General features: G+C 44.7%; 1 protein-coding gene across 2 annotated transcripts; it reads left to right on the plus strand.

The window, feature by feature from the left end:
• Window positions 1-14,127: 14,127 nt before the first annotated feature.
• Window positions 14,128-19,657, plus strand: LOC120711850 (disease resistance protein RPM1-like). Of its 2 annotated transcripts, XM_039997510.1 has the most exons (4): window positions 14,128-14,396; window positions 14,514-14,615; window positions 16,474-19,176; window positions 19,347-19,657. In XM_039997510.1, the coding sequence occupies exon 3, from the start codon at window positions 16,562-16,564 to the stop codon at window positions 19,094-19,096; it is 2,535 nt and encodes an 844-aa protein (XP_039853444.1). In that variant the 5' UTR covers window positions 14,128-14,396; window positions 14,514-14,615; window positions 16,474-16,561; the 3' UTR covers window positions 19,097-19,176; window positions 19,347-19,657. The 2 variants fall into 2 exon arrangements, with proteins under 2 accessions (XP_039853444.1, XP_039853443.1); XM_039997509.1 differs by having other exon boundaries at window positions 14,128-14,615.
• The last annotated feature ends 644 nt before the right edge of the window (window positions 19,658-20,301 follow it).

A 20,301-nucleotide genomic window follows, 5' to 3' on the forward strand; every position in this document is an offset into this window, starting at 1 on the left:
ACCACGCCATGTTCATCTTGTTTGTTTCGAAAGACCCACTTGGTTCCAATGATATTTTGCTTGGGCCTTTCTACTAAGGACCAGACTTCATTCCGAGTGAAGTTGTTCAATTCTTCTTGCATAGCCATCACCTAATCCGGATCATCCAATGCTTCATCTATCTTAAGAGGTTCCAAAGAAGAAACAAACAAGTAATGTTCACAAAACGTAGCCAAACGAGATCGAGTGGTTACCCCTTTTCTTATGCTTCCAAGGATATTATCCACAGGATGATCCTTTTGGATTATGTGATGAACTCTTGGATGTGGAATGGAGAATTGATGTTGGATTGGTTCAGCTTCTCTATCATCTTGAGATTTATCTTGTTGTTGAGTTGTTGTTTCATCTTGAGTGAACCGGATACTCCGGTCTGGAGTCCGGATACTCCGGTCATTATGTCCGGAGTCTCCGGCTTCATATCCAGAGTTTCCGGATTTTGCAGTGAATATAGAGGTAGATGGCCCTTGAAACATCAACTCATCATCATTATCATTGTCCACTTGTTCTTGAGGCTTTATCTCACCAATCGCCGACTTCTTGATGGCTTGACTTGATGATTCTTCCATTCCTACAACATTATCAACTTGCTCCCCTTGAGAGCCATTAGATTCATCAAATGTCACGTCACACGCTATTTCAACACAACCGGAGGTTTTGTTGAAAACACGATAGCCATGAGCATTTGAGGCATAATCAAGAATAAATCATTCATCAACTTTAGGTGCAAACTTAGAGTTCTTGGGCTTCTTGTTTAGAATGAAGCACTTACTTCCAAAGACTCTAAAGTAAGACACGTTAGGCTTTTTACCAAGTAGAAGCTCGTATGCCGTCTTGTTCAAGATCTTGTGAAGATATAGGCGGTTGATTGCATGACATGCCGTGTTGATTGCTTCTGCCCAAAATTGATCCGTGATCTTGTACTCATCAAGCATTGTTCTTGCGGCCTCAATGAAAGTTCTATTTTTCCTCTCAACAATTCCATTTTGTTGAGGGGTGTATGGAACCGAGAACTCATGACCAATGCCCTCTTCATCTAGAAATTCTTCTACGTTAGTATTCTTGAATTCGGTACCGTTGTCACTTCTCACTTTCTTGATCTTAGTCTCAAATTCATTTTGAGCTCTTTTTGCAAACTTCTTGAAGGTCTCTTGCACTACACTTTTGTCATGCAAAAAGAATACCCAAGTGAAACGAGAATAATCATCAATAATAACAAGACCATATTTGTTACCACCAATGCTAATGTACGCCACCGGGCCAAAGAGATCCATATGTAGAAGTTCAAATGGCTTGATGGTGGTGACGATGCTCTTTGATGGATGTGGAACACCAACTTGCTTCCCGGCTTGGCATGCACTACAAATACGATCTTTCTCAAAAGAAACATTTGTTAGTCCTAGGATGTGATCCCCCTTTAGAAGCTTGTTGAGATTTCTCATCCCAACGTGAGCTAGTCGGCGATGCCATAACCAACCCAAGTTAGACTTTGCTATCAAGCAAGAGTCAAGTTGAGCCTTCTCTTGAGAGAAGTCCACAAGATAGAGCTTTCCCTTGAGCACCCCTTTGAAAGCAACGGAGTCATCGCTTCTTCTAATGACGGTCACACCCTCGTTAGTGAACAAACAATTGAAGCCCAAATCACAAAGTTGTGAGATGGACAATAAATTGTAACCAAGTGACTCAACTAAAAGAACTTTTGAGAGAGTGAACTTTGAGTTTAGATTAATGTTACCGGTACCAAGCACTCTTCCCTTTTGATTTCCCGCAAAGATAATGAAATGATCTCCACTTGATGTGATTATTGTTTCGAACATACTCCTTTCTCCGGTCATATGATTTGTGCATCCACTATCAATCACCCAAGTTGATCCACCGGAGGAGTATCCCTACAAAACAAAGTTACTCTTTTCTTTTAGGTACCCAACAATACTTGGGTCCTTTAATGTTAGTCACAAGAACTTTGGGCACCCATACATAGCTTTTCACTTTTGTGTTCCATGTACGGTGTCCTACAAACTTGGAAACCACTTTACCACGGTGGTTCTTTGTCAATACATAATCGGCATAAAAGGATACATGAGATGATTCTTGCGCCTTGATCTTGGTTGGGTTAGAGGCCTTGAACTTATCTTCTTTGAATGAGGATGCAACAATCTTAGCACCCTCATCACATGTTGTGCCTCTCTTGATGAATTTGACATGACCACTTTCTTGAACCACATCATTTGTCTTGTGAATGGGAGTGGTTATGTTCACTAGACCTCCTTGAGCACCCAAGGCGGTCTTGTTCTTGATAAATGGAATGGCATGTGGAGTACCTTGTCCATTCCTACCAAGTCCCTTACCTTTTTCAAACCCAAACTTGCTCATGTATCTTGATCCAAATCCCTTGGCGTGTTTCTCAAACTCACCTACCCTTGTTGAGGGATTTTTCTTTGGGACTTGAGTATGTGATGGAGCCTCTTCTTGCAACAAATGAGTGAGTCTAGAGATTTCTTTCTTCATTGCATTCATCTCAACATGGTTAGTAGAACAAGTTTGAATATCGATGTTATAGCACCGTGCACAACCATTACTTGTCGAAGGACTAGATAAATTAGATATCTCTCTAGTCTTAGAAGTACTTTCCCAAAGAGTATTAAATTTAACTTCAAGTGCCGTGTGATTAGCTTGTAAGCTTGTCATGCTCTCTTGAAGTTTCTTATTATCCTTCCTTAGGAAAGTGTTAGTGTCATTGACAAAGGAAAATTTTCTAGTCAAATCATCCACTTTTTCTTTTTCACTAGAGAGTGACTCTTTCAACTCAAGAAGAGTGCCATCCTTGACTTTGATTGAGTTCACAAGCATCTTGTTTTCCTCCCTTTCATTGGCGAGGTCCTTTTCAAGAGCCTTGAATTTTTCTCTCTCAAGTCTAAGCAAGAGTCTCATCCGCTTCATCTAGTTTCATAACTAATTTCATCATTTTAGTAGCGACCCCTTTACCATATTTCTTGACTAGTTCAACAACTTCTACTTCATTATCCATTTCATTGTACGATGAGTTTAGAGACGTTACCTTGGAGTTTTTAGCCATGAAGCACATGATAGGATCTTCATCCTCATCATCGGTGAGATCTTCAAACAAGCTTGTAGTATGTTGAGATGATACCTTAAAAGCCATGGTTGCAACATCTTCTTTATCGGACTCACTTTCTTGTTGTGAATCCCATTCTTAACCAAGATGAGCTTCTCCGGCTTGCTTCTTGTATCTTGATCTATCTCTCTTGGATGTGCTTTCTTTGGTGTCTTTGTTCTTCTTCTTCTCTTCCGGGTAATCGGCAATGAAATGCCCAACTTTGTTACACCCAAAACACGGCCTATTAGATCTTCTTCTTGGCTCATACTTCTTGTTCTTCCCAAAGTTTCTAAAGTTGCTTTTCTTCAATACTCTTGTGAAGTTTTTGATAAAGAAGGTCATTTGCTCATCATCAAGCTCTTTATCATCATCACTACTAGTGCCTTCATTTTTTGAGGATTGGTTTGCTTTTTCTTTGCTTTTTGACTTAGCTTGAAGTGCCAACCCACTATTCTTGGCTGCTTGTTCTTGAAGCTCAGCTAGATCTTGGTTAATCTTGACTCTCTTCAATTGATCATGGTGAGTCTCAATTCTTCCAAGGACATTCTCGGCAGTGAAGTGCTTGAATCCTCTTTCGGCTCTAATCAATCTAGGTAGAGTAACATCCCTAGCCATATACACGGTCAAGAGCTTGTCCACGATCTCACGGTCACCCCACTTGTCACCACCAAGAGATTTGATTTGATTTGTGATCTTTTTCATGCGGTTATACATCTCTTTCACACCTTCATCCTTCTTCATGGAGAATAAGCTCAATTCATCTTCCAAAGTTTTGATTCTTGATTCACGTACTTTTCTTGACCCTTGATGGTTCACTAGGAGAGTGTCCCAAGCCTCCTTGGCGGTTTGTGCATCTTCTATCTTATTAAATTCTTCAGGGCTCACAAATGTATGAAGCATGTTCAATGCTTGAAAATTTTGTTGGAGCACATATGATTGAATGGGTGTTGGAGTTTCATCTTCTTCTGGTAGTTCACACCCAACCTCTACAACCTTCCACACATCCTTGTGGATTGCATTCATGTAGTCGTACATCTTTGTCTTCCATTGATTGTATCTGGTCCCATCAAAGAAAGGTGGCTTGCCCATGTGGATTGATGCATTGAGCTCACTAGGTAGTGAAAAAGTGTAGTCATGAGCAACTCTTCGATAATCACCTTTGCCTTTTGACCTTGATGAGCTGCCCTTGTTTGAAGAGCATGAGGCTCTTCTCTTGGAATCGGTGTCGGAGTCATCACTAGAATTAATAATAACTCAGGAGCTATACTTTTTCTTCCTTTGCTCCTTCTTCTTTTTCCTCCATGCCTTCCACTTCTCATGAGACATCTCATCATCGAATGTCTCTTCTTCACTTTCTTCTCCAACATTCTTATTATTTTCTTTCTTGTTGTTGTTGGATGGCTCTGCATTCTTGTCTTCGTTTCTTTTATCACCGGAATCATCTTTTTCACCTTCATCAACCGGATTCTCTGGATTCTTTTCATCATCCGACATCTTGACCTCTCCAGACGGTTAAGCCATTTGAATGGAGAATCTGGCTCTGATACTAATTGAAAGGACCTTAAGATGCCTAGAGGGGGGTAAATAGGCAATCTGCAACTCAAAGACACTTAAAAACTGTCAGACGCAGACTCAGCCCGGATACTCCAGGTTTTGTGGTCCAGAGTATCCGGAGCTATAACCAGAGTCTCCGGGTATGAACAAACTGAAAAGAAACTGCAGGAATCTATGTATGAAAAGTAGATCGAGCTAAAGTACGAGTACCAGGGGTTCCTTAAGGTTGATATCCAACAAACAAAACTCACTAGAAACTCGTGAGTGAGTAGATCGAGCTCAAAACCTAGAAAAAAGTCTCACAAGCAAATAGCAATGAAATCAAGTAAATTAACACGAAGGAGACAAGGATTTGTTTCCCGAAGTTCACACCCGAAGGTGCTACGTCTCCGTTGAGGAAGGATTCGAGAGACGGTGCTCAAGAACCCCTATGCTCCTCTCCCAAGGTCACTTACTATGGATTCCTCGGTGAGGAATGGAGCTTACAAACTTCTTGTGCAGCTCACAACCTTGATTGAGCAGTCACAAGCACGCCTAGCCATCTAGGAGCACAAGGCTCCAAGAGTAACAAATTTGAATCCGCTGGATTGACCAAAACCAAGTGCTCAAGAGGTGGGAATGAGGCTCACTAGCACGAGTCCTTGCTCTTTCTTGCTTCTCACTCAAATCCCTCAAAGGAATCACTCAAGACTGAAGAGAGGGGAGTGAGAGAGCTCTCTTTTGGCTTTAGGAGGAGTTCAGCTCGAAAGAATGACAAAAGAGAGTGAACTGAAGGAGGGGAGGGAGTATTTATACCCCTTGACCCAAAAATAGCCGTTGGGCGAACAGTTACCCGGAGACTCCGGGCAACCCTAATTTTTCAGCCCGAGAACAGCACCCGGACACTCCGGGCAAAAGGGACCAAAGTATCCGGCCCTATACCCGGAGTATCCGGGTTAGGCAGTATGAAAGCTCATGTTTTGCTCTTTTAAGTGTATTTTGTGGCTCACAGGTGTTTGTCTAGGTTCTCTTGAGCACAAGATTTAAATTGAAACCCTTGAATCAAGTCCCTCTTGATAGTACGACGTCCCTATACTCAAATTTCAAATATAAAATCTAATATCATGAGTACACTTAAACACCGCCTTTTCATTTCCTTTTTGGGGGGCCATACGTCATCATTTGATTTACCTATACATATTCATCACCTGCACACATGCTCAATTACACAATTAAATATACATGTGTTTTGTCATTATTCACCAAAACCCACTTAGGGGCCTAGATCACTTTCAAGACCTCCTCTGCTGGTCTCCTACATTCTGTGACTTGGTTGTGCGCTCCCCCTTGTACGCCCGGTATTGGCAACACCGGCGCGTGCCTTTGTCCCCGACGCGCTACTAAGTCTGGCAAACCCGGTACTCGCCTCGGCTTTGGTGGTTTGACGACGTCATCTTTGCTTCGTCCTCGACGCATCACCTTCGTCTACGGTGCCTCTACGCCACCACTATTTGGTGCCCCCTTGTGCACCAGCGGCTTCATGTGCGGCTACCTCTGCATCGGCTACCTCGACAGCTACGTCGACCACGGCTACCCTACGCACAGCATCCTCGACCATGGCTATTCTCCATCCAGCTCGGCTACCTCGACATCGGCACAAAGGGTTACCATCTGCTTGAGCAACCCTTGTGGGTTTCCACTCCAGCCATAGCATCTGCGGCGCACTGACCGTTGTGACTACGGGGGGATGTCAGCTCGTCGACTTTTCTCCAGTCTCACCATCTGCGATGCTCCCGCTGTAACTACACGGGGATGTTAGAGTATATTAGGGATATCTATATATTAGGTAAATTAGGATTGTATACGTATCCTACTATATCTATAGGAGAGGCTCCTTGCCCTCCAAGTCATATACCCCTATATATTCAGCCCTAAGGCTCAAGCTAATACAATCATCCATTACACCAATTCTATTATTCTACAAATACTTCCTCATCAGAGTCTACGGATTGATAGTCATTAGAGTGCTTGTTTTCTTCCTTTTTAAGGTTGTGTGTCTTTTAGGCAGAGGTCGGGATTTTTTCATTTAGCTATACTTGAATTTAAAAAAAAATCCTCCTTTCAGAATTTTTTTTTCTTCATTGTACTAATGAGTTTGTTGTTGCAGCTGTCGAACTAGATTTGAAAATCATGATCAATTCGTCAAACTTTATGCGGAACGATTCGGAATATGGCTCACTCAAGTCAATGAGGATGGGATTCACATGATCGATGGTCTTCACTGTATGAGTAGCAATGTTTTCACCAATGATGGGATTGACTAATTAACAAGGTTCTCTTATCTGCAGTAATCAGCTGGCCATGGAGGACCCGATCAGATATGTACGGCGAATGGGTTGCTCAATGCATGCTCTGGTAGAATTAACCTGACCCTATTTAATTTTCCACAGGGCTGTACTGTAACCACAACATTCTCACCAGCAGCCTTTTTTTTTCTTTTGAGAGTCTCACCAGCAGCTTTTTGTTTCTTTTTTCTTTTTGAGAATCTCACCAGCAGCTTCAGAAGTGTAAAACCGGCATGGAGCCTGACTTTGTTTGCACTTCCCCAGGTCCAGGTGTGCAGGCACTGAGGATGTCCATAAAAGATCAGGGATTTCACATATGTCAAAGATATCTAACTTTTTGTAATGTTTTAGCAACATCTAATTGTTATCAAATGCCTGAAAGGAAAAATTCCCGTTCGGCTTTGGTGCAGTACATTCTTGCATGATGGAGCAAGCAGGAATGGGAGCAACTGCATGGTTGTTGCACCATGCGCCACTCTCCAGTTCCAGATCGCGCTATCTCCGGTGGCTGCTGTGCTGGCCGTGGTACAAACAACAAAGGAATCTTTGTAACTAGCAATGTAACTTTTGTATGTAGGAAATACATGTTCAGTTTCTCATCCAACGCAAGAGGAAGTTGGATGAACACACGTCCCTGAAGAAGCCGCTGACTGCTGAACGTGTCGTTAGTTGGAGAGATGAACACACACGACGAAGAAGGTTACACCTACTGTTATCATTACGCAGAGCCGGTTGTTACAGGCCCAAGCATGGATGGTATGGTAGTGACCAAAATATATAGCTAGACTTTGAGACAATTGGTTACCTTGTTGTTGACCATACTAATTACTAGTAAGAAACTAACTGAGCAATCATGTGGCATTGTGGCGACTCGTTCATGTTGGAAATAAATATTTCAGTTAAGATATTGTGATCTTCACTATTAAGGAAGCGTTTAAACCATCTAAACGCGATTAAGGAAACCTAATGATATAACCCTAATGGGCTGTGATCAGCAGGCCCATTAGGCCCGTTTCCAGAGGCTGGCCCCCAGCCCCACAGTGCCTATAAATATAAGGTCGTGGTTAGCACCTTAATCACCCATTCATCTCAATCTAAAACCCTAGCCACCGCTAGTCTGATCGCTAAAGGCACTGGAGGGGTTTGGAAGGCCAAGCACTCCCGTTTGGCGCCCGGAGGACGCCGATTCGCCGCTGCGTTTTCTACACCGACAAGAACGCCTACTTCCTCTACGGATCAGGCGTAAATGGCTGCTGCAACTGCTAACGCTGGTATAATGTTTACCAATTTATTCCGCATTAGATTGATTTGTCATGAACTAGGTTATGTTAAGATCTTGGGTTATTAGCCTCTAATGTTTAAGCCTGGCTAATTCTAACAGTTCAATGGTCAGAACGGGCAGTGGATCGGCGTGCGTTGCAGCATCCCGTTCGTTTAGATGCTTCATCGATCATGAGCTAGCAGCTAGCACCGCAGCACGTAACTTCCACCGCAGACGGAGGGGGCATTATGGTTCTCAAGTGCAATATCAGCTTTGAAGCCTAAAGAAAAGCTATATCTGTCGAAACTCACCTTTCAGACTTCAGAGCTCTCTCTCTCTCTCTGCCGCGCAGGCGGAGATGACGGAGATTGGCATTGCCGTGAGCTTGGTGACGCGTTTGATCCAAGTGATCTCTGAGCTAGCGGAGAAGGAGAAGACCTTGCTGCGGAGTGTGCCGGAGAACGTCAGGTATCTCTCTCTCTCTCTCTCTCTCTCTCTCTCTCTCTCTCTCTCTCTCTCTCTCTCTCTCTCTCTCTCTCTCTCTCTCTCTCTCTCTCTCTGTCTGTGTCTGTCTGTCTGTCTCTGGACGACCATGTTAATGCTTCAACAAAATGGGGAAACGTTGATCTCCACATTATATATCTTCAATCAGCACCAAAGATTATTCCAGTTGTACTTAAATGATCCAACAAGATCCAAATTCACATAAAAACCGCTACTTGCTATTGTGGACTAACAATCCCTCATCCCTGGTCCGTTTTATGAATATAAGAAAACTCTTTATGAATATAAGAAAACTCATGTGTCTCTTTATTTCCCTTTATTTTCTTATTCCTATGAACTAATAGGTTGATCAATTAGCACTCAATTACCCGCTGGCCTTTATCTATTTCAAAATAACGCAAAACCGGCAATATCTGCGCCATATGTAAGGCATGGTTAAAAATAGCTGGCTAACCTTCGCTATCTATCGCTGATTGAGAAGAGTGCCGCTGTTTGCTTCTATGTTCAATTTAGCCAGCTATTAGCTGTGAATGAAAAGCCAAATAGCTAGCCCGCTATTTTGTACCTTGATATAAGGTCATGTGACAGATGTTTTAAGATGATGATGATGATCGAGTAATTTGAAGAATAGGCGGCTCACATGGCAACACGTACACGTAATCACAGTTGTTAGAATAACAGTGCGAAAGCGATAACCTAAGAATGCAAAATCAAATCACAAGACCACACAAACGAGAACGACACCGAGGCACGATGTTTTTGAACAAGGTTCGGCGATGTGCCTACTTCATCGGGCATGACTACGGGCGCTCCTCCCCATGAACATCAGCTACACCGACATCGGCACCACCGTGGCCACGCCAATCGCCTAAGTCGTCTCACAGTTACACGGTAGTGTCCTCATATTTATGGACCCTAGGGATACAAAGTACGACACAAACTCTATCTCTAACCTACCAAATTACAACTCAAGTCCAATTTAACCAAACTGTACACACGACACATATCCAACAATAATAACTATTCTAATATCAAGCACTGGATATGTGATTTGGCCAATGGGCTGTATAATAATGCACGGATCAAGATCAGCAGCTTTCAAAAAAATAAAAAAAGATCAGGACTCAGCAGCTCAACCAGGTTCTCAGAAACAAGTTAATTTAATAAAACTACGAATATTCATGACTTCCACTTCCATTATATTTGAAGTTGTGATTCTTAATTACTAAAGGACTACAACGGCCACTAGAGGGGTTGAATGGAAGCCCTTTGTTTTTGCAAGAATCAAGGTTTATAATCCAAAACCAGTAGACCACAGCCTTTCCAGTCGCCAAGGTTACAAATGTCAGTTTAGTGTAAGGGAGTGGTGATGAAGGTTCTAAGGAATTGCCAATGGAATTGGCGTAACTTTCTGAAAAAGCTAGTGAGACCCAAAAAAAATTGCTGCCCTAAGGTCTTAAGTGGGGACGGAGTGACTTAAGACAATTTAAGTCTATACCAAAAACTTGCTCAGGATAAACCTAAACATATCAATCTACAAGTGCAACTAATGTTCAACTACCATGTTTGCACCAAGCCTATCAAGAGCTACTCTACCAAAGTAAAAGCCACACAAGTCGCAAGTATATATGAATGTCACATCTAGTCTAAGAAAAAAGAACCCGATGTATCCCGTATGTGCGTCAGGATCAAGTTTACACACATATGAAGGACATCATAAGCGAATATATCAAAAATAATGTTCAAAACATAAACAAAAGATAGTACATAATATTAATACACTCCGAATAAAATAGACACGAAGGTCTTAATCGTTCCACCGATAACGTAAACAAAATCTGCAATAAAGCTTCATCCATATACACTTGACTAGTGAACGCGCCTAGAACTCTTCAACTGTAGATCTCCACTTCCACATTTTTTTCTGAGTAACAATTAGGAAAGAGTGAGTACTCTTATGGTTGGTAATCAACAAATAGGGGAAGATGCAAGGCCATCAAGAAAAGCCTGAGGTTTATTGCAGTTAGCATTTTTAATTAGTTGGTCAAATTTTATTAGCAAGCACCTATTACAAGGTTTAAGTTTATACCAACTCACTTAAGAATAAAGGATACAACATCATATCAAAATCAAGTAAACCACAAATTAATTATTTTTAAAGTTCAATTATCGTGTAAGGGTCCAAGGCACTCATGACCGTGAGCACAACTGATATATCAGTTTTACCATCTGTATAGGTTGTACACTTTCACCATAAATCGTGTTCCCCTATGTCGCCTGGGTTTGCAAGGCCCTTAAATAGTTCCTTTGGTGAGTGGTGAGGGGTCCACTACGAAGCCTTTTACAAAGACACGCAGAGAACTAAATAGCCCGCTAGAGTTTCAGTAGCGGTGCAGACCATAACCCTCCCTAATGTCAATACCTTAGCAAAGGCTACTACCCCAAGAGGACCCGGCTATACCCCATCACCAACCCCCTCCTTGCTCTTTCGGTAAGGCTATCAGTCAACTACACGGCTAATTAATCAGCTAAGGTTAGAGCCATGTGACAATTGTGGCTGTACAATTTTTTTGGATGATTCTCCATGGTCCATTTAAACAAAGTGATCTTATTCATTAACCAAAACAACAGTAAATAAAGTCATGTTTAATATCCCAAAGATTATAACAAAATCATCCCACGATAAAGCATCTAAGCATTTCTACCCAACAAAAGATTAAACCCGGTGTTCCAAGGCTTGGGTAAAAAGACTAGGAAAATCCTTAATAGGTATCCCATCAAATTTATGCAATACAACAATAAAGTAAGTATTTCATCATACTATTATTGGGACAAAAAAAAGAGCATGTATGGGGAGAAGTCCACTTGCCTTCCTCGTCAAATTGATGATTCTCTTCCTCGTATAATTGCTCCTGTTCTCCCTCGAACGGCATGTCATCTACACGATCACACAAGCAAAATATACGCAAAATTAAAAATAGTATATAAAACAGTGCAAACGGAACTGAATAATCAGAAAAAGATGTTGAGCATGACACAAGGATCACGTGAGCTCGAGAATCGTAGAAAATGGAGTTAAAATGAGAAACATATGGATAAACAAGGTTCTAGGGGCTTATTTGTTAGAGAAAAGAACTTATAGAGGCTAGATCTGACAAAATCAGGGGCTAAAACCTAATTAAACATATAAATAGAGGGGTTAGCATGCAAAAGAGGGGTCCTAGACTATAGGTTAAAAAAACCAAAAAGGTCAGGGGCCTAAACAGAAGAAACAGAGACTAAACTCTATTGCTTTTGAACTACTCAAGATGGCGGGTTGATTTTGATAAAGCCAAGAGGCCTTTTTGCAAAAGAGCCTAGGGTTGATCGGTATGGGGTTGGTTTGACTCTGGTTGGACTTGATCTAATCCGTTGGATTTTGATCCAATAGCGCTGGACGTCTCTGGGTGGCTTGGCTCGCACAGGCGCAGGGGGCGGCAAAGAGCGTCGATGGCGAGCAGATGCGGTGGGGCGGGGGGGAGGGGGTTGCCAAACTTGGCCAAAATGGCCGTCCGAGGTTGGTTGGGACCGGGGAAACACCATAGAGCTTGTTCGCGCAATGGAGAAGATGACAGCGACATCAGTGAGAGCGTGCGACGCCGAGAAGGTGGAGAGCTCGCCAGGGATGGTCGAACTTAGCTGTCCGGCACTCGGCTTCATGCGCGGGGAAACCGAGGAGGAAGAGGAGGCGACAACAAAAATGAAGGCGAGGTTGGGATAGCGGTGCGGCGGTCGAACGGAGCTCCACGGTGGCGAGGCGCGGCTCCCGATCTCCGGCGAGCAATCGTCGAGGAGAGAAGGTGTGGAAGTTTCTCGCGGCCGACAAGGTTCCCCACCTCAGTGTAGAGCTTCAGCAGTGGCTTTTTGTCGAGCAAGCGCGGCAGTGAAGAAGATCAATGGCGGCTCCGAGCTCGGCAGGCACGGTGGTGGTGGCGCAGCAGGGCAGCAGAGCAGGAAGGGGAAAAAGGAAGGGCGGCGAGGCTTGCTGCGCTTCTTATCGGCCAAAGAGGGGGAAACGGAGCAGCAGAAAAGGAGGAGGCAGTGAGCTTGGTGTGGTCGGCAATAATGGCCACGATGGCGGCAATTTCTGGTGGGAGAAAAGGAGACACGATGGGGAGTTATGGCGGACTCATCACAATCCTTGAAGGCGTGGAGTAAAGGAAGGGGGAGTGAAGGATGAGGGCGTGTGATGCGGCAGGGTAATGGGCGAGCGGGGCGCGCACCATAAAAGGGAGGCGGCTGGAGGTAGGAGATGGCGCTGACAGGTGGGGGTCGCCTAGCGGGGAGAGAGAGAGAGAGAGGTGGGATGGGCCGGCACAGGCAAGTGGGCCGAACGGGTTGGGCTGCACAGGGATAAGAAAGGAAGGAAGAGGGGGGAGGAGGGAAGGGAAACAAGGTGGGCTCAGCCGGTTGGGGTGAAAATGAAAAAGAGAAAAAAAAAAGAGTTGGGCCGGTCTGGTACATGAAAAAGGGAGAGGAAAAAACCCTTTTCCAAAGTCTTTTTTAAATAATTTCAAACTCAAACACAATTTTATTTATGTGTTACAATGAAATACAGAGATATAATGGAGAGAGATATAATGTAAGGATGTAACTTGGTACAAAGATTTATCTGGTGGTATCGATGCTACACAAAGCCCACCCTAGCCCTCAACTCCATGTTGGAGCATCGACAAAGGATATTTCTCTGGTTTGGCAAATTCAGCAAAGTTACAACCTCTTCTTCAACTAAGAATGAGCTTAAGCCATAAAGGCAAGGGCCTCCAAGTCCTTGTATACAGGCCTTTGCTTGCTGCGGATCCATACTGCCAATTACTCGTCTCACAAGATATATGAAGTCCCTTATTAACTTGGTCTCTCAAATAGTAGGGGCCAAGCTTGTGGTTCCTAGCTTATTACTGAAGACCAACGTGACAGATGGAATCAGTGGAGGTACCAACTCAATTTGGAATAAGCGCCTCCATATTTGGCATCCTCATGGGATCCTACACGGATCTAAAGCCGATTGTTTGCATTTAATGTCCGTAGATGAAATATTATGTGAGTTAAAATATTATTAGTTGCATTAGGACAAGTACATTGCTACACGTCAACTGTTCGTCATCTTGTCTTATGTAAATTCACATAAAATTTTTAGTTAGGTGGCGGAGAGAGAATAAAATGGTTGTTTCACATTAAGTTGTAGGCGGGGCAGGTTTTTATACTAGCCCCAAAAAAAACATTGATTGCGACCCAAACGGCCCAGCTGTAAAGTATTTGCGGCCTACTACTTTTCGCATCGAGCCCGTTGGGTAAAGCCGCCGCAAAAGAAAACCCGCAAAAAAATCTTGCGGACCCTATCGCCAGTTCCGCCGCCGTCGAACTGCTCAGCCCGCCGCCGTCGAACTCTTCCACGCGCCTTCGTCTGTCTTCCCAGGAGCGCACGCCCAGCCTGGCGCACAACCTCCCGCCATTCTCGTCGGCCTCGCGGCTACGGCCTCCGCCGCCCAATCGCCGAGGCATCCGTCTGCTTCCGCTACTGCTGTCCCCGAGGCCGTTCATGGCGATGGCGCTACCTCAGGTGGGGCTCCTGGACTGCTCCTCCGAGGGCCCGTCGTCGGCCATGAGCCCCACCTCCATTCTCGAGATTAAGCAGTTCTACTGCTCCGCGCTTACTCCCGTTCCTGTCGGAGCTAAGTCTCAGGCGGTGCTGTCGAACCGGGACGCTCAGCTGGCGGTGCTGTTGCCCGCCAGGAGGTTCCTGCCGTAGGTGGTCAGCTCGCCGTCCACTTCCTCCAAGGTGCGTGCTGGATCTTGTCATACAGAGATCTCCACGAATCCGATTGGTCCATGGTTAAACTCCTCAGATATTATTGTAATCTATCCCAGTTTGTTAGTTTAATTCATTCAAATAGAACCATATGAAGATCAGAATGTTAATGCCTTTCTAAACCAGTTGCATTCTAGATTTTTATTTACATTGTTTAGCAATAATACTGAACGGCTTGGAACCAAATGAATAAGGGTTAATTGGATCCATGTCATTACAATTTTTCGAGTTCGCTGATCTGCCATTACAATTCGTCATATTGGAACCATGTCATTGCAATTTCACAAATCTCCGTAACACGCCACTACATACCCCTCACCATGTTTTTTAAAATTTATGGACCAAATTACCCTCGGCCTTTTTCTTCCTCCTCTCATCATCCCCTGTCTGTTCCTCTATCTCCGTGGCCAAATCCCCTCTGTCCGCGTCGCCGCAAGGCCCCAACGCTTGCGCCACCGCTTCCCACTCCTCACGGCCGGCGGTGCCTCCGCTCGCTGCACCCGCTCGGCGCCCTCTGCCTCTTCCCACGGCTCTGCCGCATCCTCGTCAGCCGCGTCAAGAAGATATTCTGAAGCATGGCTGTGGAGCACGTCATGCAGCTAGGCGTGGAGCACTACGAGTGCCTGGTGGACATGTTGGGCCTGCCGCCGGCTGAGGGAGCAAGGCAGGTGGGTGCACGCCTTGGTCGCCGCCCATTCTTGTGGTTCGGGAGGAGCGGGACGGAGGAGCGGGCAGGAGCAGCGCCTGCGGAGGCGTGACGACGGCAAGGGCAGCAGCTCGTGGGGAGGAGACAGATTAAAGATGACCACCAGAACAAGAAATCTCCCGCTTGGCCAAATCCCCTTCGCCGCCGGCGCCCGGCCGCCGTGGGCTCGTGCCCCTCCGCCCCCCACCGCCGCAAAGCCCCGCCCCGTCTCCCCAGCCCATGCGCCACCAGACCGCGCGCTGCTGCCGGTGGTCCTCAGCCCGCGCCAGCTCGCCGCTGGGGAACGACCCGCACGCCGTCGGCCTGCTCCGTCACCTATGGAACCGAGCCGATGTGCGGCGGTGGAGGGGATCTGGCCATGGAGATAGGAACAGAGAGGTGATGAGAGGAGAAAGAAGAAGAGTGAGGGTATTTTGGTCCCATAAAATTTAAAAAACACGGCGAAGGGGTACACAGTGGCATGTTTCGATGATTTGTGAAATTGCAATAGTATGGTTCCAATATGACGAATTGTATTGGCAGATCAGTGAACTCGAAAAATTATAATGGCATGAATCCAATTAACCCAATGAATAAAGCCAGCCAACCATGCTATACATGCGGGTCTGTGCATTGTGCCACCGAGCCCGTTGAATACATATCAGCGGCATGATTAAATCAGTGGACGGCCGCAAACCCACAAAACTAATTTGGTGGCAAGCATCGTGGGTTTGCGGTCAGCTGCAACCCGCCCTGTTTGCAACGTGAGTTTCGTGAGACAACCATCTCATAGGCTAAAATTTAGGATTGTTGCTGTGAGATCACTTTCTCACCGTTGTACAAGTTGTTGTTGACATGCAACTCACAATATTTCTTTTTTTCAATGCACAAATAATGGAATTATGTAATACTATGAGACAGCTTATAAGACAACCCATTGTATGTATTATCTTTTACATCGTCTCAAAATGCATGAGACCACCTATTAGACTAGACCAATGCACTTACCCTTATTTTAGATTTAGTACTACCGTTAGAGTTTGGAGTCCTTATGTGCTCCCTGATGAGTGACCTTTGGCCTACAGTTCAACATACCATTGTTTGCTCATTGACGCAAAAGGCAATTCCATCTTCCATTGGCAGGTACATAAAGGATGAGCTGGAAACAATTGGAGCATTCCTTGGTGACGGATTAATTGAAGATTTTCCGGAGAAAGACTCAAAATATAGAATGGTGAAACCTTGGGCAGGGCAAGTGAAAGATTTAGCTTATGACATTGAGGACTGTCTTGAGGAACGTATCATTGTCCTCACCCAAACATCAAGTTTGTCGCAGAAGATACTCAATCATAAAGCTCTCCATCAATTTGCGGCTAAGTTAGGTGATCTCAAGTCAAGGATTGTTGAGGTGAGCCAGAGAAATAGGCGCTATCATCTTGACCCTCCCTATGAATCCACCTCAAGTAATATGACTATTACAATGGTGTTGGGCCATAAATCTCGCTTCTTGAAGGGTGCTACTCAAAATGACAAAGGTGACCCGAGGAAAGCTTCCCGAGCATCCGCATCATTACCCAGAGAAATCCAAAAAAGAGCTCCCAAGGTGACTGCGATAACAGGCATGTGTGGATCAGGCAAGACTACTTATGCTCGCTCGATATATGATGAGATATGCAATGAGAACAACAGCCATTTTGATTGCCATGCATGGATTGAAATACAGCAGGATGTGGATTACACAAAAGTGTTTAGGGATATGATCATGCAGCTCTTTCCTGTTCCTTCAAGTCAAACTGGATATGTTGGGGAAGAAGAGGTGCTAGCCCGTCGTATTCAAGATAAGCTAAAAGACAACCGGTTCCTGATTGTATTTGATGGTTTATGGACAATGCGTGCATGGGTTCGCATAAAAAGGTCACTGCCTCGTATTAGCATAAGTGGAAGTCTGATCATTGTGACAACAGAGATCCTTCATGTTGCAGAGGGATGCACAGAGACAGCTGGTGATGTTTATTACCTCTCACTATTACAAGAACGGAAATCATTCGAGTTTCTGAAGGATGTGGTTCTTAAGTCAGAAAACGGGAAGATGAGTCAGGAAGACAGAGAAGACTTTCAAGATCTGGACCTAGAAAGCCTTCCACGCGATGAACCACCATTCGACGCAATTGCAAAAGCAGTGACAAAATGCGGGGGCCTCAAATTAGCCCTATCAACTTTTGCACAGTTACTTGCCATAAATCCACCACATCAATGGGGAAAACTATGTGAACATCTTCCGTCATTGCTCTACAATGGTCAAAGGCTCTACAGAATAAAGGAAGTGTTGATTCGGAGCTACAAAAGTCTGCCACCTTATCTTAAGCCATGCTTCTTATATCTCAGTATTTTCCCAGCGGATGTGAACATCAATGTAGAAACCATTATGGGGCGATGGGTGGCTCAAGGCCTTGTGAGGGAAATAACTGGGATGAGTGCCAGATCTGTCGCAAAACTGTATTTGTCTGAGCTCGTCGATCGGAACTTGATCAAGCCTTCTAAATTAAGAAGGAACAGATCATACAAGACATTCTGGATGCATCCAATGATGAGAGATATCCTGGTCATGATTGCACAAGAAGAGAAATTCTCAATTACAGTTGATAAAAACAAAAATTCTGTTGTGCCAGTAAAGAAGTTCCGCCACCTAGCTCTGAACGGTCAGAGTGACAAGAAGATAGTTAAATGGGTGGATCTTTCAGGTATCAGGTCGCTTACAGTGTTCGAGAAACCATCTGAATCCATTGCTTCACTTATTTGCTCCGCCCAAATGAAGACACTGAGAGTTTTAGATTTCTCAAAAGCCAGCCCCCCAATCACCCAGCCGGACATAAGGCACATTGGTGAACTGTTCCATTTAAGGTACTTGAATCTTTACAAATCAAGCATTCGTGAGCTTCCTTCTTGGATTGGTATGTTGCCATTCCTCCAATTTCTTAACTTGAAGAAGACGCAGATCACAAGCCTTCCTAGCGAGATCACTCGACTTGAGAGGCTGCAGATTCTTCGTGCTAGCAGCTGCTCATGTAATCCATCAGAAGGTGTACTGATACCAAAGGGTATGGAGAACCTAGCAGACATAGAATGGTTGGATATAGTGGACGTTAAGGGAAGCACCTACTCAGCAACCAAAGCTCTGTGGAAGCTAACTCGGTTGAAGCACCTTGGACTGACAGGCCTTACAAAGAGGAACAGCCAAGAAGTTTCTGAAATCCTGACAAAGCTTTCCCCTTCACTGATGTACCTGTATCTTGGAGCACATCGAAGGAATGGGACACTCGAGTATCTTCCCACGAAGATAGCATCACTGCAGCTCCCACGCCTGGAAACCATAAAACTGGACGGTCATATCGGAAAGATGCCTGAATGGATTTCTCATTCGCTGACACTTTCCGTGGTAAAACTGTACAGGACCAATCTGCAGCAAGATGATGTAGATGGCCTGGACAGAATACGCAGCCTGACTGCCCTGTCTCTCCTGGACAGTGCTTACATCGGCCAGCAGTTGTTTTTCTACGCAGGAAGCTTTGCAGCGCTCAAAAGGCTGGATCTTGTAGGATTACCCAATCTGCAGGTAGCGAAGTTCAGGGGGACAGCAGTACGCCGGATTCGGGAACTGACCATCAAGTCATGCACCTTGAGTTTATTCATCAGAAAGGACCTACGGAAAAGACTCTGGGTTTTGGACACTGATGATAGTAGTGTCAAAGTGGAAGAGACTGAGTAAAAGATTTGGTCCGTCACAATGAAGGTCCTGAACACCTCTCGCCAGGAGCCATTTCACGACGAAGCAAACTATTGTGCAAGGTAAGGAGGGTATGCTTCCATAACGGACGATTAATTAATCAAATGCAATTTTGTTACCTTAGCTTAATACTTCTGCTGACTTATTATATTTATATTTGTTATTGTCTTCCATCATTTTGTAATGCCATTATATATTGGTCATGACTTATAAATCTCTTCATAATGATCAGATGAAAACTTACAACATCTGGAGAGCGTTGGAGCGTGACGGCCGGCAAAGCTGCATGCCTATAATCTACAACTACGCACAAAGCCCATCCCCTAATCCTCCATCGGAGACTTCCCTGTGACAATTTTCGCTGCTGCATTAAACATTTTCTCACCATTGATCTCACTGTGAAAAATAAAAAAATAAATTAATCTCGGTTTCTATCATCCCACCTTTTCTGTACTGGTCCAACAATTTTGGTACATTTTTTAGCTACCTCTTTATGTATTAACCATTGATTTTAACATGATGAAGGACCTTTATTTGTTCCAATAATCATAGTAAACTTTCTCATAACATCGAACATCTAGAAGCAACGGAGCGTAGTTTCATGCCCATTCCCCTACCTAGCTAGCTTCCGTCGTCAGACGGTCAGCGGATAGTAGCCATTTTCGCTGCTGCCATCAATGAGCAGCGTACCCACTGCGCGGCCGGCAGCTGTCGCCGTCGACCGTCGTCGTCCTCAACGGCCAACTACCCCGGCCCCTGCGCATAGCCTCCGCCGCCATTACTGCCGGCTGCCAAGGCCGGCCGCTGGCCTTCCAGTCTCCCACAATGCCCTGCCCTGCTGGGTCTCGTCGTCGTCGTCTCCATTCATTCAAGTCCCGCGGCAGGCCCAGATGATGGATCCATCCACCATCTCCGCCGCTGAAAGCTGAAACAACTTTACTCCTGTTCAGTTGGGAGCTGGCACTGGCGGCCAGGCAGCTGCACGCGTACGTCACGTCAAGTTGACCACCGCAGCTCTGCAGCAGCCTCCCTGCCCTGGTTTCTGCCCCTCCCATCACTAACGACGACGAATCAATGGGTGATGCCGTGAGGTTGTCTAAGGTCTTATTTAGATGTAAAATTCAAAATTCTAAAATTATCTTGCGGCATATGTACAAAGTATTAAATCTAGCGAAATAAAAAATAAT

This window comes from Panicum virgatum, chromosome 6K (assembly GCF_016808335.1).
Source record: "Panicum virgatum strain AP13 chromosome 6K, P.virgatum_v5, whole genome shotgun sequence".
Lineage (NCBI taxonomy): Eukaryota > Viridiplantae > Streptophyta > Magnoliopsida > Poales > Poaceae > Panicum > Panicum virgatum.

Bases quoted from the DNA above. Each gene is read 5' to 3' on its own strand.
- LOC120711850 (XM_039997509.1), top strand. From the start codon at position 16,562: ATGGTGAAACCTTGGGCAGGGCAAGTGAAAGATTTAGCTTATGACATT.